This window comes from Scyliorhinus canicula, chromosome 15, assembly GCF_902713615.1.
Source record: "Scyliorhinus canicula chromosome 15, sScyCan1.1, whole genome shotgun sequence".
NCBI classification, from domain to species: domain Eukaryota; kingdom Metazoa; phylum Chordata; class Chondrichthyes; order Carcharhiniformes; family Scyliorhinidae; genus Scyliorhinus; species Scyliorhinus canicula.
The window spans coordinates 19,554,885-19,572,633 of NC_052160.1; the positions used below are offsets into that span (position 1 = coordinate 19,554,885).

Genomic DNA, 17,749 nt, shown 5'->3' on the forward strand with positions numbered 1-17,749 from the left:
GCGGAGCTGAGGGAGCACAATACAATTTGCCAGGCACTTGCCAGAATGAAATGCTTGGCAGATATAAATTAGGCTGGAATTCAAAATTAATTTAGAAGCACAACGGTTACAATTATGAGGTGATTCGACTTCTGAAATCTGCTTCAAACAAAGAAACCTGGGCTCCTTAATTAAACAAAATATGGGCAGCCATGTAGCTGGGGTTTTAAATTAATTTCCCAGTTTTGATGGGCGAAAAAAGAGATCATTTGCGGCAAAGTTTGGGACGAGGTTTGTGCTGGGTCGTGGAAGATTTTATCATTTGTGTCGACGATGATAAATGTTAGTGAAAACTTTGGCTCTAACCTGACCAATGAAATTTCCACTGCATTGGCCTATGCGTCCCTAGTAGCCCGGCGGAGGATCTTGATGCAGTGGAAAGATGGGAGGCCCCCAAATGTGGAGACCTGGATCAGTGACATGGCGGGATTCATAAAATTGGAGAGGGTCAAATTTACCCTGAGAGGATCACTACAAGGGTTCTATAAACGGTGGCAGCCTTTTCTGGACTTCCTGGCCCAAAGATAGGTATCTTGGTCAATAGCAGCAGCAACCAGGGGGGGAAGGGGGGGTGTTCCTTATTATTGTTTCTATTTTTTTTATGGTTATGTATCTTAACATTGTGTTGATTTAAGTTGTTGTTAATATGTTTTGTTGTTCATTGAGGATGGGCGAATGTTTATGATTGCTATCATTATTGTTATTGTTGGTATTTTATTGCGGTTCGTTGTTGTTGTATAAATACAACATTTTTCAATAAAAATTATTTTAAAAAAAAAAGAAATTTCCACTGCATTTTGGGAGTAATTTCCTGATTTGTCCAAAGTGGAAACTTTACCCCCCCCCCCCCCCCCCCCAACCACCATGTTGGAAGGCGTGACATCAAATAAGAATGTAACATAATCACATTCCCAGAAGCTCCATCGCGTGAGATGCAAGTCCTCTCTTGCCATTTTCCAAAAAGATTGGTTACAATTACATTTTGAGCCCAAGGTCTGACTGTCGGTTGGCCCCATTGAACCGTGAGAAGAATTGGTTTTCACTTTGAAGTCTAATGCAAAGGTGCCCTCAATACCTTTCTGTTTCCTTTCTCAAGAATGATCTGATGGAATGGCTCTCAATCATTGGTCTTGCTCAATATTACAAGACGCTCGTGGAGAATGGTTACGAGAACATTGAGTTCATCACCGACATCACCTGGGAGGACTTGCAAGAGATTGGCATCACGAAGTTAGGTGAGTGCTGGCCGTTCTTCTCATGCAAGTCATTTTTGGGTTGTTTGAGGCGCTGGATGTTTCTGTGTGGGTAGACAGGGTTAATAAAACCAGGGAGTCTTACTGTACAGCTGGAGCTGATTGGGCCCATTGTGCCTGTCCTGGCTTCTGAGAAAGAACAACCCAATTAGTCCATCTTCCTCTTTTCCCCTGAGCTCTGCAAGTTTCTCCTTTACAAGTCTTATCGCTGATTCCGTCTTGCAAGCTACTACCGATCCTGCAACACCACCTTTTCAGGTAGCATATCCCAGATCTCAAGAATGGATTTTTAAAAAAACTCATGCAAGTGTTATCGCTATAAATACTAATTGATTTTGAAAGACCATTCCTCACACACCCAACTGTATAAAAATAAAAATTAGCGTTGTACACATTGGGCGGGATGTCCCAGAAATGCCCGCTCGTGGTCAACAGACCTTTAAGTGGGCTGTCAAATTGTCCGTCCCACCCTTGATGATTCACCCCTCAAAGATTTACCCCACTGTGTCTCATTGCTCCCTGCCTGATGTGGGATGTCATCGAGGCTAAAATTCAGGCTCTTAGCTGGACAGGAATGGGATGGATGTTTTCCAGAAATCATAGTGCCACACTGGTTGCTATTTCCCTTTCTTTTTATTTGTCCATTGGCAGGTTGTGTCATCTCTGGATAGGCCTGCATTGGTTGCCCCCGTCCCTTGAAAACTTTTGGTGGCAAGCAGCCTTCTTGAGCTGCTGCAGCCCATGTGGCGTTGGTAAACTCACAGCGTTTGGTAGGAAGTGCCAAGAATTTGATCGGGTGACGATTAAGAAATGGCGATATAAAGTTCCAAGTCAGGATCATATGTGTGACTGCGAGATGGTTGTGTTTCCCAGCATCAGCTACCCTTGTCCTTCTAGGTGGTAGAGATCTTTTGAGGTTGGGGTTTGATGGAGCACAGCACCACTCCACTCCATGGGGTTAGCTGTAGGATGTCCCACCCATGCTGATATGGGAGCTGCCTGCAGGCACTGCTTATGTACCACCAGATCAAATGGAAATTAGAACCATCCTGCAAATCAGCTTAGCCCTCTTGACATGGACACCAGATTGATGGCACAATCACAATGCCTGACCAATGCCCGCACAAAGGGAAAATTGACCCCTTTGTGTCTTCCAGGTAGGTAGGAACAGGGAATGGCCATTCAGCCCCTTGAGCCTTTTGCAACCATTCAATTAGATCATGGTTAATCTGTATTTTACTACCATCTACTCATCTTGGTACCATAACTCTTGACTAATAAAAATCTATCAATCTCAGTTTTGACATTCTCAATTGACCCCTCAGCTCAATAGCTCTTTGGGGAGCAGAGTCTCCGATTTATACTACACTTTACGTGAAGAAGTGCTTCCTGATGCTACCCTCAAAGAACCTAACTCTAGATTTCAGGGTTTGTTTTGAGGCAAATGATTTAAAAGTATGGTCCCCTCAAAGGAAGGGGTCTCACGAGCAATTGGACTGCAACAGAGCACAAGAAAGGTTCAGTAGCTGGGTTATTTAGATCCAGGATATTTACTCTTTCTCTCCACAGACCCTGCCAGACCTGCTAAGTTTATCTAGCATTTCTGTTTTGATTTCTGATTTCCTGCATGCACAGTATTTTGTTTTTATTACAAGAAAGGGATGTTTGATGAGGTGCCTGTTGTCAGATTATAATTTGGGAATATATTTTACTTGAAAGGTTAAATATTTCTATCTTCAGATTTAGGTGCAATGTATGGACATTTTTCCAGAACCCAATTCTTTTATAATTGGCTGCACATTAATCCTAGTTCCATTAACAATTCCTCTTTGGTTAAGTATATGGGACATGATTCATCAGCAAAGCTAAATTAATGCAATTTAAGAATTACCATTCACAAGGCTGCTTCGACTGAAGGGCAATAATAATGTTGCACAAAGTTGGACATGTGCCTTTATTTCATATTTAGAAAGACTTGCATTTCAACAAAGCCTTTCACAACCTCAGGACGCCCAAAAGTGCTTAACAACCAATGAAGGACTTTTAAAGTGTAGTTCCTGTGCTAATGTAGGAGATGCAACAACAAATTTGTGTATAGCAAGCTCCCATAGGCCGCAATAATGAAATATTTGCTTCAGTGTTGTTGGTTGAGCAATACTATTGGCCTAGATGCCAGGGATAATTCCCTTGCCAAGCGTTATTTGTGTCTGCTTGTGAGGGCAGATGGGGCCTCAGTTAGACATGTCATCAGAAAGACTGGCAGGGCAGCATTCCTTCAGTACAGCACTGGGAGTGTCAGCCTAGTGTTTGTGCTCAAGCCTCTGGAGTGGGCCTTGAAACCCCAACTTTCACACTTGAAAGGCAAGTGTGCTCCAAACTGCACACTTAAAGGTGGACTTGGTGAGACAAATTTAGAGGCTGCATTTTAGCACTGAGCCCCAAATGTAGATGAATATAAATGGAGATGCATCATCTGTCAGTATGTTGTGGCTTGTTTTATGCAACTGGGCATGATGGAGCATCTTTTGATTTCAAATGTCAATGGAAAAAGAAACACTTTGAAGTGTAATCCTGCCACTGGACATACATCACTCACACATAAATATAAAGAGCTCCTTATTGAAGAAGCAAGGGAATGTATGCAGTGCTGGATCACCTTATGCTCATTTGCACAACGTTTATTTTCCAGCATACTTTGTCCTGCTTCACAGAACACAAAGCAGATGGAGACTTTTCATTTGCCCTTTTTGCCAGGGCAAGCTCTTCAACTAAAGTTATAGTGAGAATGAACTAGAATTTAATTAACACTTTTCACAATCTCAGAACACCGCAAAACATTTCACACAGCCAATGAATTACATTTGCGGTGTAGACGCTGTTATTTTGGAGGCAATCATGCCGGTCAACATGTCTTTCAAACTGTAATGAGAGGAACGACCAGCTGGTTTGGCATTGGTGGTGGTCATTGAGGACTAAATAAAAAGGCGAAAGAAGTTGCATTTATATAGGGCCTTTCCCAGCCACATGATATCCCAAAGCGTTTTACAGCTCAAGACATACTTTTGAATTGTAGGCGCTATCATAATGTAGGAAAGTGGGTAGCTAGGTCGCCCACACAGCTAAGTCCAGCAAACAGCCATGCGATAATGACCAGATCATCTGCTTTTAGTTTTGTTCACTGAGGAATAAATAGTGGGCATGACACCAGGGGGACACCCGTTCATTTTCAATATGGTGGGAGAGGGTCTTTTCCATCCAGCTCAGAGGGAAGACAGGGCCTCAGCGTAATGCTTCATCCAAAAGACAGCACCCTCTGACAGTGCAGCACCAACTTCGCAATGCACTGGAATGTCAGACAGGAATTTGTTTGTGCTCAAGTGGGACTTGAACCCAGGACCTTCAACTCTGAGAGGCAAGAGTGTACCCATTGAGCCACAAACCTGATTATGTGGCAGTGCGACAGGGATCTGAGCGAATCAGCAGCTCGTTTTGCATCTCTCATCCAATTTGTTTCCCATTGACACAGAATGATCCGCACTGTGGCCTGATCGCACCATGTCAGATTTCACTAAAATAGCAACATCCACTCTTTCCAGGAAGGCGTTTACAATAATAGAATGTTATAAAGAAGGACGCTAGAAAAACTCAGCAGGTCTGGCAACATTTGCGGAGAGAGAAGCATTTCAAGTCCAACATGACTCTTCCCAACGATACGTCAATTCTATTTCTCTCTCCACAGGCGTTGCCTGATCTGCTGAGTTTTCCCAGCATTTTATTTGCAATAAAAGTTTGAGTTGGACCTTCTTGGACTGGGCCACCCCACAGTGGAGACCGTCAGTTGGACTTTCTCTGCACATCCAGCTCAGAAATTTCTTTTCACATTATAATTTGCTGGAAGTGCAGCCTGATAAAGGCCCAGTGTGCTCAATCGGGTATCTCAGTGAGCGATGGCACGAACAGTCTATCTTCGAAACCACTGTGAGTTCAGGATTGACAGAGGGATGATGGAAAAGGAATAACTTTTTACAGAACAATGATTGCCTAAAACATGTCTACAAGTAGGTATCAGGACCAACATTACAGTACATTATGACCCACTTTGCAAGCAGGGTGGAAATATCCCATGAGGGGAAACATCCTCTCAGCATTTACCCTGTCAAGCCCCTCAAGAATCCTATATGTTTCAATGAGATCATTCATCTAAATTCCAAATGAATAGACTTCCAACCTGTTCAACCTTCAGTTGTAAGAAAATCCTTCCATACCGGGGATCATCCTAATGAACCTTCACTGAACCGACTCCAATTAAATAATATCTTTCCTTGTGGGTGAGGGGGATTGGTCATGATAAATTGTCCCATGGTGCCCAGGGATGTGCAGGCTAGGTTATGGGAGGGCAGCACGGTGTCACAGTGGTTGGCACTGCTGCATCACGGTGCCGAGGTCCCAGCTTCGATTCCGGCGCTGGGTCACTATCGGTGTGCAGTTTGCACATTCTCCCCGTGTTTGCGTGGGTTTCAACCCCACAACCCAAAGATGTGCCGGCTAGGTGGATTGGCCACGCTAAATTGCCCCTTAATTGGAAAAAAATGAATTGGGTGCTCTAAATTTTTTTTTTTTTTAAAAGGTTAGGTTATGGGGATAGGGTAGGGTGGACGGGGGAGTGGACATGGGTAGAGCCTTATTTAAAGTGTTTGTGCAGACTCGATGGGACGAATGGCCCCCTTCTGCACTGGAGGGATTCTATCAAAACTGCTCACAGTACTCGAGATGTGGTCCCATCAGTACCTTGTACAGTTGCAGCAAGACTTCTCTTCTCTCATACTCCAATCCCTTTGGAATAAGGGCCGACATTCCATTAACCCTCCTCATTACCTGCTGCACCCATGTGTGAGCTTTCTGTGTTTCGTGCACTAGTGCACCCAAGTCTCTTATGTTGAAGCGTTCTGTAGTTTTTCACCATTTAAATAGTACTTTATTCTTTTGTTGTCCCTCCAAAAATGGACTTCACATTTTCCCACATTATACTCCATTTGCCAACTTTTCTGCCCACTTACCTAACCTCTCAATAGCTCTTTGCAAACTGTTTGTATCCCTCTCGCAACTTGTCTTTCCACCTATTTTTTTGTGTGATCTGCAAATTTGGCTACAGTACATGCGCTTTTTTTCTCCAAGACAGTAATACAAGTTATAAACAGTTGCGATCCCAGCACTGATTCCTGTGGTTACCGGTCACCAAACTGCAAAAGAACCCGTTATCCCCACTCGCTGATTCCTGCCGTTGTCCAGTTCTCTACCTATACCACCTCCAACACCATGGGCTCATATCTTATGACTTAATCTTTTGTGAGGTACCATCTGGAAGTCCAAATGAGGAATTCTACTGCTTCCCCTCTACCCAGTCTGGTTGAAACTTCCTCGAAAAACTCTGATGAATTAGTCAGATGCGATTGCCTCTTCATGAAGTCATGCTGACTCTGCAGATTAGATTATGATTTTCCAAATGTGCTGCTATTACTTCCTTAATAATTGATTCCAACATTTCCCACAATAGATGTGAGGCTAATCAGCATATAGTTGCCTGCTTTTTGACTCCCTCCTTTGTGAATAGGGTATTACATTGGTAGTTTCAGTGGTTAGCATTGCTGCCTACGGCGCTGAGGACCCGGGTTCGAATCCCGGCCCTGGGTCACTGTCTGTGAGGAGTTTGCACATTCTCCCCGTGTCTGCGTGGGTTTCACCCCCACAACCCAAAGATGTGCAGGTTAGGTGGATTGGCCACGTTAAATTGCCCCTTAATTGGAAAAAATGAATTGGATATTCTAAATTTAAAAAAAAAACATTGGTAGTTTTCCAATCCTCCAGTACAGAATCCAAGGATTTTTGGAAAATTACAACCAATGCATTCACTACCTTTGTTGCTACTTCTTTTAGGATCCTCGGGCACAAGTCATCAGGGCCAGGGGACTTATCTGGCTTTAGCCCCATTAGTTTGTCTGATACTACCTCTCTTGTGATGGTATTTAATTCTTTCCTGTATTCGTTAGTATTAATGGGATGTACAAAGTATCTTCCACCATAAAGACTGATGCCAAATATCTGTTTAACTCCTTTGCCATTTCCTTGTTCCCCATAGCTATCTCCCAGGTTCATTTTCTAAGGGGCTTATGTTCACTTTGACCTCTCTCTTCCTTTTTATATATTTAAAGAAGCTCTTATTGCCAGTTTCAATATTCAATTCAGTTATGATCATTACTTCCTAGGGGATCTTCTACTCTGAGGTCATTTATTAAACTTGCCTCATTACCCATTACCAGATCCAAGTTGGCCTGTTCCCTGGTTGGCTCCATGACATATTACTCTAGGAAGCTATCGCTAATGGACTCTATGAATTTATTGTTGTAGCTACCCTTTCCAACTTGATTAATCCAATCAACATGAAGATTAAAATCATACATGATTATTGCTCTTTTTTTTTAGATGCTCCTATTTTTTGTTGATTTATATCCTTTCCTACAATGTGGCTCCTGTTTGGGGATCTATGCACTACCCCTAACAAAGAGCCTTATAATTCCTATAGTGCAGAAGAAGGCTATTCAGACATCAAGTCTGCACCAACCCTCTTAAATAGCACCCTATCTAGGCCCACTCCCCTGCCTTCTACTCATAATCCCATAACCCCACCTAACCTGCACACATTTGGACACTAAAAGACAATTTCTCATGGCCAATCCACCTAACCTGCACATCTTTGGACTATGGGAGTAAACCGGAGCACCCAGAGAAACCCACGCAGGTACGGTGAGTAAGTGAGAACATCACACGGACAGTCACCCAAGACCGGAATTGAACCTGGGTCCCTGGCGCTCTGAGGCAGCAGTGCTAACCACTGCACCACCATGCCGTCTTCTTTCCTTTGGGGTTTTTACCTCCACCCAAATGGACTCTACATCATCTGAGTCTAGATTATCCCTCACAAATGGCCTAATTTTATCTGTCATTAACAGTACTACCCCACCACCTTTTACTTCCCTCCTGTCTTTCCGAAAAGTCAAACATCCCAGAATATCCCTGCAACCATGTTTCTGTAATGGCTATGAGATTGTTATTGATTTGTGCCATTGGATTGTCTACATTATTCCAAATGCTTTGTGCATTAAGAATCTGAAATCCTCCCCACCTTGGAAAGTCCCCCATGGGCTATCCATGATACTCTCTACTCGCTGATGCTCCACATTGTCCCCATCTGCCATTTCAAAACCTGGGCTTCCAGGAACTGAAGCTGGAGACACTTCCTCCACATATTTTTAAAAAATTTAGAGTACCCAATTATTTTTTTTTCCAATTAAGGGGCAATTTAGTGTGGCCAATCCACCTAATCTGCACATCCTTTGGGTTGTGGGGGTAAAACCCACGCAAGCACGGGGAGAATGTGCAAACTCTGCGTGACAGTGATCCAAGGCCGGGATTTGAACCCGGATCCTCAGCGCCGTAGTCCCATGCTAACCACTGTGCCAGCATGCTGCCCCTCACTTCCTGCACACATGCTGGCCCCCAGGCACTGAAAGCGTGCCTAGCTTCCCACATGGAGCAGGAGGAGCTTTGGGCACTCCTGCCACGACTTACCCCCATTGGATTAAACTTTAAAAGGACTCATAAAATCAGATAATATCAGGTACTTTAGCGCCTTTCTTCCCTTGACCTCTTTAATACAGAACATAGCCCTCACAAACTATCAACCACAAACTAACGACTTTACAAACTGTATGTGATAATATAAATACATAAATAACATAAATACACACCATCTGTACTCACCCAATCAGCAGCCTCTACTTGCCCCAGGTCACTTTTGAATCCTGAAGTCACTTCAGGAACTCAGCCTCTGCATTGGGTGAGGTGGGCAGGGATTCTCCGCAGCATTGGGTGAGGTGGGCAGGGATGCTCCGCAGCATTGGGTGAGGTGGGCAGGGATGCTCCGCAGCATTGGGTGAGGTGGGCAGGGATGCTCCGCAGCATTGGGTGAGGTGGGCAGGGATGCTCCGCAGCATTGGGTGAGGTGGGCAGGGATGCTCCGCAGCATTGGGTGAGGTGGGCAGGGATGCTCCGCAGCATTGGGTGAGGTGAGCAGGGATGCTCCGCTGCATTGGGTGAGGTGGGCAGGGATGCTCCATTTAAGGTTTTCCAGTTGCTCTGCCCGGATGATGCACACCAGAATCAAACTCTCTCTAACCTTCAGTGCCGTGTACTGTAAGAGTTTCTGAAAGTTCCTCTTTCCCTTTATGCTCCGAATTCCCTTACCTTTATTTTAATGAGCAGAAGTACTCACCAATCCTACTCACCTGTCAGAGAAAAGGAAGGACTGAGCATCTCCTCCCTCTTTCACCTAACTCCCTGTTTCACCAAATCCCAACTGCACACTGATGCAACAAGACAGCACTCAGTGCAGACAGACCAGGCAGCTTTCAGTTATCGACAGTTTAGTATTCCGTGTGAAGTGTATTTCGAGACCGCTTGACCTTACCAAAAGGGTGAAGTTGCAGACAGGTTTAAGTGAAAAACAGGTTACAGTTTCAAACAGGTCACAGTTACAGAGGTTGAAGTTGCAGACAGGTGAAGTGACAAACAGGTTGAAGTTACGGACAGGTTGAATTACTTAGAGGTGGAAGTTAAAGAGGGGTTGAAGTTGCAGGAAGGGGGAAGCTACAGACAGCGGCAAGTTACGAACAAGGTGAAGGTACAGACAGGATGGAGTTGCAGGCAGGGTGAAGAAATAGGCAGGGTTGAGAAACAGGCAGGGTGAAGAAACAGGCAGGGCGAAGGTACAGGCATGGTGAAGTTACAGATGGGGAAAAGTTACAGGCAGGGTGAAAGTACAGACAAGGTGAAGTTACAGACAGGCGCAAGTTACAGACAGGCGCAAGTTACAGACAAGGTGATGGTACAGACAGGGTGAAGTTACAGACAAGTTGCAGTTTCAAATAGGGTGAAGTTACAGATATATTGTAGTTACAGACAGGTTCAAGTTAGAGACAGGTTTCATTTACTAACCAGTTAACGTTTCAAACAGTGTGAAGTTACAGACAGGGTGAAGGTACAAGCAGTGTGAAGTTACAAGCAGTGTGAAGTTACAAGCAGTGTGAAGGTACAGACAGGGTGAAGACACAGACAGGGTGCAGTTACAGACAGGGTGAAGTTACAGACAGGGTGAAGTTACAGACAGGGTGAAGTTACAAACAGTGTGAAGTTACAGACAGGGTGAAGTTACAGACAGGTTGAAGATACAGACACGGTGTAGTTACTGACAGGGTGAAGTTACAGACAGGGTGAAGATACAGACAGGGTGAAGTTACAGACAGGGTGAAGATACAGACAGGGTGAAGTTACAAACAGTGTGAAGTTACAAGCAGTGTGAAGTTACAAGCAGTGTGAAGGTACAGACAGGGTGAAGACACAGACAGGGTGAAGTTACAGACACGGTGTAGTTACAGACACGTTGTAGTTACAGACAGGGTGAAGTTACAGACAGAGTGTAGTTACAGACAGGCTGAAGTTACAGACAGGGTGAAGTTAAGAACAGTGTGAAGTTACAGACAGTGTGAACGTCCAAACAGTGTGAAGTTACAGACAGGGTGAAGTTACAGACAGGGTGAAGTTACAGACAGAGTGAAATTACAGACAGGGTGAAGTTAAGAACAGTGTGAAGTTACAGACAGTGTGAACTTCCAAACAGTGTGAAGTTACAGACAGGATGAAGATACAGACAGGGTGAAGTTACAGATAGGGTGTAGTTACAGACAGGGTGAAGTTACAGACAGTGTGAAGTTACAGACAGTGTGAAGTTACAGACAGTGTGAAGTTACAGACAGGGTGAAGTTACAGACAGGGTGTAGTTACAGACAGGGTGTAGTTACAGACAGGGTGTAGTTACAGACAGGGTGAAGTTACAGACAGTGTGAAGTTACAGACAGTGTGAAGTTACAGACAGTGTGAAGTTACAGACAGGCTGTAGTTACAGACAGGGTGTAGTTACAGACAGGGTGAAGTTACAGACAGGGTGAAGTTACAGACAGTGTGAAGTTACAGACAGTGTGAAGTTACAGACAGGCTGAAGTTACAGACAGGGTGAAGTTAAGAACAGTGTGAAGTTACAGACAGTGTGAACGTCCAAACAGTGTGAAGTTACAGACAGGATGAAGATACAGACAGGGTGAAGTTACAGACAGGGTGCAGTTACAGACAGTGTGAAGTTACAGACAGTGTGAAGTTACAGACAGGGTGAAGTTACAGACAGGGTGAAATTACAGACAGGGTGAAGTTACAGACAGGATGAAGATACAGACAGGATGAAGATACAGACAGGGTGTAGTTACAGACAGGGTGCAGTTACAGATAGGGTGTAGTTACAGACAGGGTGAAGTTACAGATAGGGTGTAGTTACAGACAGGGTGAAGTTACAGACAGTGTGAAGTTACAGATGGTGTGAAGTTACAGACAGGGTGAAGTTACAGACAGGGTGAAGTTACAGACAGGGTGTAGTTACAGACAGGGTGTAGTTACAGACAGGGTGAAGTTACAGACAGGGTGAAGTTACAGATAGGGTGTAGTTACAGACAGGGTGAAGTTACAGACGGTGTGAAGTTACAGACGGTGTGAAGTTACAGACAGTGTGAAGTTACAGACAGGGTGTAGTTACAGACAGGGTGTAGTTACAGACAGGGTGAAGTTACAGACAGGGTGAAGTTACAGACAGTGTGAAGTTACAGACAGGGTGTAGTTACAGACAGGGTGAAGTTACAAACAGGGTGTAGTTACAGACAGTGTGAAGTTACAGACAGTCTGAAGTTATAGACAGTGTGAAGTTACAGACAGTGTGAAGTTACAGACAGAGTGAAGTTACAGACAGTGTGAAGTTACAGACAGTGTGAAGTTACAGACAGAGTGAAGTTACAGACAGTGTGAAGTTACAGACAGTGTGAAGTTACAGACAGTGTGAAGTTACAGACAGTGTGAAGTTACAGACAGTGTGAAGTTACAGACAGAGTGAAGTTACAGACAGTGTGAAGTTACAGACAGTGTGAAGTTACAGACAGTGTGAAGTTACAGACAGGGTGTAGTTACAGACAGGGTGAAGTTACAGACAGTGTGAAGTTACAGACAGTGTGAAGTTACAGACAGGGTGTAGTTACAGACAGGGTGAAGTTACAGACAGTGTGAAGTTACAGACAGAGTGAAGTTACAGACAGTGTGAAGTTACAGACAGTGTGAAGTTACAGACAGTGTGAAGTTACAGACAGGGTGTAGTTACAGATAGGGTGTAGTTACAGACAGGGTGAAGTTACAGACAGTGTGAAGTTACAGACAGGGTGAAGTTACAGACAGTGTGAAGTTACAGATACGGTGTAGTTACAGACAGGGTGAAGTTACAGACAGTGTGAAGTTACAGACGGTGTGAAGTTACAGACAGGGTGAAGTTACAGATAGGGTGTAGTTACAGACAGGGTGAAGTTACAGACAGTGTGAAGTTACAGACGGTGTGAAGTTACAGACAGTGTGAAGTTACAGACAGTGTGAAGTTACAGACAGGGTGTAGTTACAGACAGGGTGTAGTTACAGACAGGGTGAAGTTACAGACAGTGTGAAGTTACAGACAGGGTGTAGTTACAGACAGGGTGAAGTTACAGACAGGGTGTAGTTACAAACAGGGTGTAGTTACAGACAGTGTGAAGTTACAGACAGTCTGAAGTTACAGACAGTGTGAAGTTACAGACAGGGTGTAGTTACAGACAGGGTGAAGTTACAGACAGGGTGAAGTTACAGACAGTGTGAAGTTACAGACAGGGTGTAGTTACAGACAGGGTGAAGTTACAGACAGGGTGTAGTTACAAACAGGGTGTAGTTACAGACAGTGTGAAGTTACAGACAGTCTGAAGTTACAGACAGTGTGAAGTTACAGACAGGGTGTAGTTACAGACAGGGTGAAGTTACAGACAGTGTGAAGTTACAGACAGAGTGAAGTTACAGACAGTGTGAAGTTACAGACAGTGTGAAGTTACAGACAGTGTGAAGTTACAGACAGGGTGTAGTTACAGACAGGGTGAAGTTACAGACAGTGTGAAGTTACAGACAGAGTGAAGTTACAGACAGTGTGAAGTTACAGACAGGGTGTAGTTACAGACAGGGTGAAGTTACAGACAGTGTGAAGTTACAGACAGTGTGAAGTTACAGACAGGGTGTAGTTACAGACAGGGTGAAGTTACAGACAGTGTGAAGTTACAGACAGAGTGAAGTTACAGACAGTGTGAAGTTACAGACAGTGTGAAGTTACAGACAGTGTGAAGTTACAGACAGGGTGTAGTTACAGATAGGGTGTAGTTACAGACAGGGTGAAGTTACAGACAGTGTGAAGTTACAGACAGGGTGAAGTTACAGACAGTGTGAAGTTACAGATACGGTGTAGTTACAGACAGGGTGAAGTTACAGACAGTGTGAAGTTACAGACGGTGTGAAGTTACAGACAGGGTGAAGTTACAGATAGGGTGTAGTTACAGACAGGGTGAAGTTACAGACAGTGTGAAGTTACAGACAGGGTGTAGTTACAGACAGGGTGTAGTTACAGACAGGGTGAAGTTACAGACAGTGTGAAGTTACAGACAGGGTGTAGTTACAGACAGGGTGAAGTTACAGACAGGGTGTAGTTACAAACAGGGTGTAGTTACAAACAGGGTGTAGTTACAGACAGTGTGAAGTTACAGACAGTCTGAAGTTACAGACAGTGTGAAGTTACAGACAGGGTGTAGTTACAGACAGGGTGAAGTTACAGACAGGGTGAAGTTACAGACAGTGTGAAGTTACAGACAGGGTGTAGTTACAGACAGGGTGAAGTTACAGACAGGGTGTAGTTACAAACAGGGTGTAGTTACAGACAGTGTGAAGTTACAGACAGTCTGAAGTTACAGACAGTGTGAAGTTACAGACAGGGTGTAGTTACAGACAGGGTGAAGTTACAGACAGTGTGAAGTTACAGACAGAGTGAAGTTACAGACAGTGTGAAGTTACAGACAGTGTGAAGTTACAGACAGTGTGAAGTTACAGACAGGGTGTAGTTACAGACAGGGTGAAGTTACAGACAGTGTGAAGTTACAGACAGAGTGAAGTTACAGACAGTGTGAAGTTACAGACAGAGTGAAGTTACAGACAGTGTGAAGTTACAGACAGGGTGTAGTTACAGACAGGGTGTAGTTACAGACAGGGTGAAGTTACAGACAGTGTGAAGTTACAGACAGTGTGAAGTTACAGACAGGGTGAAGATACAGACAGGGTGAAGATACAGACAGGATGAAGTTACAGACATGTTGAAGTTATAGAGGATGACGTTACAGACAGGATGAAGTTACAGACAGGTTGAAGTTACAGACAGGATGAAGATACAGACAGGGTGCAGTTGCAGACAGGGTGAAGTTACAGACAGGGTGAAGTTACAGACAGGGTGTAGTTACAGACAGGGTGTAGTTGCAGACAGGGTGAAGTTACAGACAGCTGGATATTACAGACAACTGGAAGTTCCGGTCAGAGTGAAGTTCCGGTCAGAGCGAAGTTCCGGACAGAGCGAAGTTCCCGGCAGAAGGAAGTTCCCGGCAGATTGAAGTTCCAGGCAGAGTGAAGTTCCCGGCAGAGTGAAGTAATGGACAGACCGAAGATACCGACAGGTTGTGGTTACAGACAGGTTGTGGTTACAGACAGGTTGTGGTTACAGACAGGTCGAAGCTGCAGACAGGTCAAAGTTACAGACAGGTCAAAGTTACAGACAGGTCAAAGTTACAGACAGGTCAAAGTTACAGACAGGTCAAAGTTACAGACAGGTCAAAGTTACAGACAGGTCAAAGTTACAGACAGGTCAAAGTTACAGGCAGGTCAAAGTTACAGACAGGTCGAAGTTACAGACAGGTCGAAGTTACAGACAGGTCGAAGTTACAGACAGGTCGAAGTTACAGACAGGTCGAAGTTACAGACAGGGTGTAGTTACAGACAGGGTGTAGTTACAGACACGGTGAAGATACAGACAGGATGATGTTACAAACAGTGTGAGGTTAAGGACAGTGTGAAGTTACAGACAGGGTGAAGATACAGACAGGGTGAAGATACAGACTGGGTGAAGTTACAGACAGGGTGTAGTTACAGACAGGGTGATGTTACAGACATGGTGAAGATACAGACATGGTGATGATACAGACAGGATGATGTTACAGACAGGGTGAAGTTACAGACAGAGTGAAGTTACAGACAGGGTGAAGATACAGACAGGGTGAAGATACAGACAGGGTGAAGTTACAGACAGGATGAAGTTACAGACATGTTGAAGTTATAGAGGATGACGTTACAGACAGGATGAAGTTACAGACAGGTTGAAGTTACAGACAGGGTGAAGTTACAGACAGGGTGAAGATACAGACAGGTTGAAGTTACAGAGGATGAAGTTACAGACAGGATGAAGTTACAGACAGGATGAAGTTACAGAGAGGTTGAAGTTACAGACAGGTTGAAGTTACAGACAGGATGAAGTTACAGACAAGTTGAAGTTACAGAGGATGAAGTTACAGACAGGATGAAGTTACAGACAGGATGAAGTTACAGACAGGTTGAAGATACAGACAGGGTGAAGTTACAGACAGGGTGATGTTACAGACAGGGTGAAGATACAGACAGGGTGATGATACAGACAGGATGATGTTACAGACAGGTCGAAGTTACAGACAGGTCGAAGTTACAGACAGGTCGAAGTTACAGACAGGGTGTAGTTACAGACAGGGTGTAGTTACAGACACGGTGAAGATACAGACAGGATGATGTTACAAACAGTGTGAGGTTAAGGACAGTGTGAAGTTACAGACAGGGTGAAGATACAGACAGGGTGAAGATACAGACTGGGTGAAGTTACAGACAGGGTGTAGTTACAGACAGGGTGATGTTACAGACATGGTGAAGATACAGACATGGTGATGATACAGACAGGATGATGTTACAGACAGGGTGAAGTTACAGACAGAGTGAAGTTACAGACAGGGTGAAGATACAGACAGGGTGAAGATACAGACAGGGTGAAGATACAGACAGGGTGAAGTTACAGACAGGATGAAGTTACAGACATGTTGAAGTTATAGAGGATGACGTTACAGACAGGATGAAGTTACAGACAGGTTGAAGTTACAGACAGGGTGAAGTTACAGACAGGGTGAAGATACAGACAGGTTGAAGTTACAGAGGATGAAGTTACAGACAGGATGAAGTTACAGACAGGATGAAGTTACAGAGAGGTTGAAGTTACAGACAGGTTGAAGTTACAGACAGGATGAAGTTACAGACAAGTTGAAGTTACAGAGGATGAAGTTACAGACAGGATGAAGTTACAGACAGGATGAAGTTACAGACAGGTTGAAGATACAGACAGGGTGAAGTTACAGACAGGGTGATGTTACAGACAGGGTGAAGATACAGACAGGGTGATGATACAGACAGGATGATGTTACAGACAGGGTGAAGTTACAGACAGGGTGAAGATACAGACAGCTTGAAGTTACAGACAGGGTGAAGATACAGGCAGGGTGAAGATACAGGCAGGGTGTAGTTACAGACAGGGTGAAGTTACAGACAGGGTGAAGTTACAGACACGGTGTAGTTACAGACACGGTGTAGTTACAGACAGGGTGATGATACAGACAGGGTGATGTTACAGCCAGGGTGATGTTACAGACAGGGTGAAGATACAGACAGGGTGATGATACAGACAGGGTGATGTTACAGACAGGGTGAAGTTACAGACAGGGTGAAGTTACAGACAGGGTGAAGTTACAGACAGGGTGAAGTTACAGACAGAGTGAAGATACAGACGGTGAAGTTACAAGCACTGTGAAGTTAAGAACAGTATGAAGTTACAGACAGGATGAAGTTACAGACAGGTTCAAGTTACGGAGGATGAAGTTACAGACAGGGTGAAGTTACAGACAGGGTGAAGATACAGACAGGGTGTAGTTACAGACAGGGTGTAGTTACAGACAGGGTGAAGTTGCAGACAGGGTGAAGATACAGACAGGATGAAGTTACAGACAGGATGAAGTTACAGACAGGATGAAGTTACAGACAGGATGAAGTTACAGACAGGATGAAGTTACAGACAGGATGAAGTTACAGAGAGGTTGAAGATACAGACAGGTTGAAGTTACAGACAGGATGAAGTTACAGACAGGTTGAAGTTACAGACAGGTTGAAGTTATAGAGGATGACGTTACAGACAGGATGAAGTTACAGACAGGATGAAGTTACAGACAGGTTGAAGTTACGGAGGATGAAGTTACAGACAGGTTGAAGTTACAGACAGGTTGAAGTTGCAGACAGGTTGAAGTTACAGACAGGTTGAAGTTACAGACAGGTTGAAGTTACAGACAGGTTGAAGTTACAGA

The 17,749-nt window shown here is 44.2% G+C and overlaps 1 protein-coding gene across 12 annotated transcripts in view; it reads left to right on the plus strand.

Moving 5' to 3' along the window:
• Positions 1–17,749, plus strand: part of caskin1 (CASK interacting protein 1) — a 684,935-nt gene that overhangs the window by 636,635 nt on the left and 30,551 nt on the right. For all 12 annotated transcript variants that reach the window (XM_038820500.1, XM_038820499.1, XM_038820502.1 and 9 more), the window contains one exon: positions 1,136–1,274. In XM_038820500.1, the coding sequence (XP_038676428.1) occupies positions 1,136–1,274 (139 nt within the window). The remainder of the gene's footprint in view (positions 1–1,135; positions 1,275–17,749) is intronic.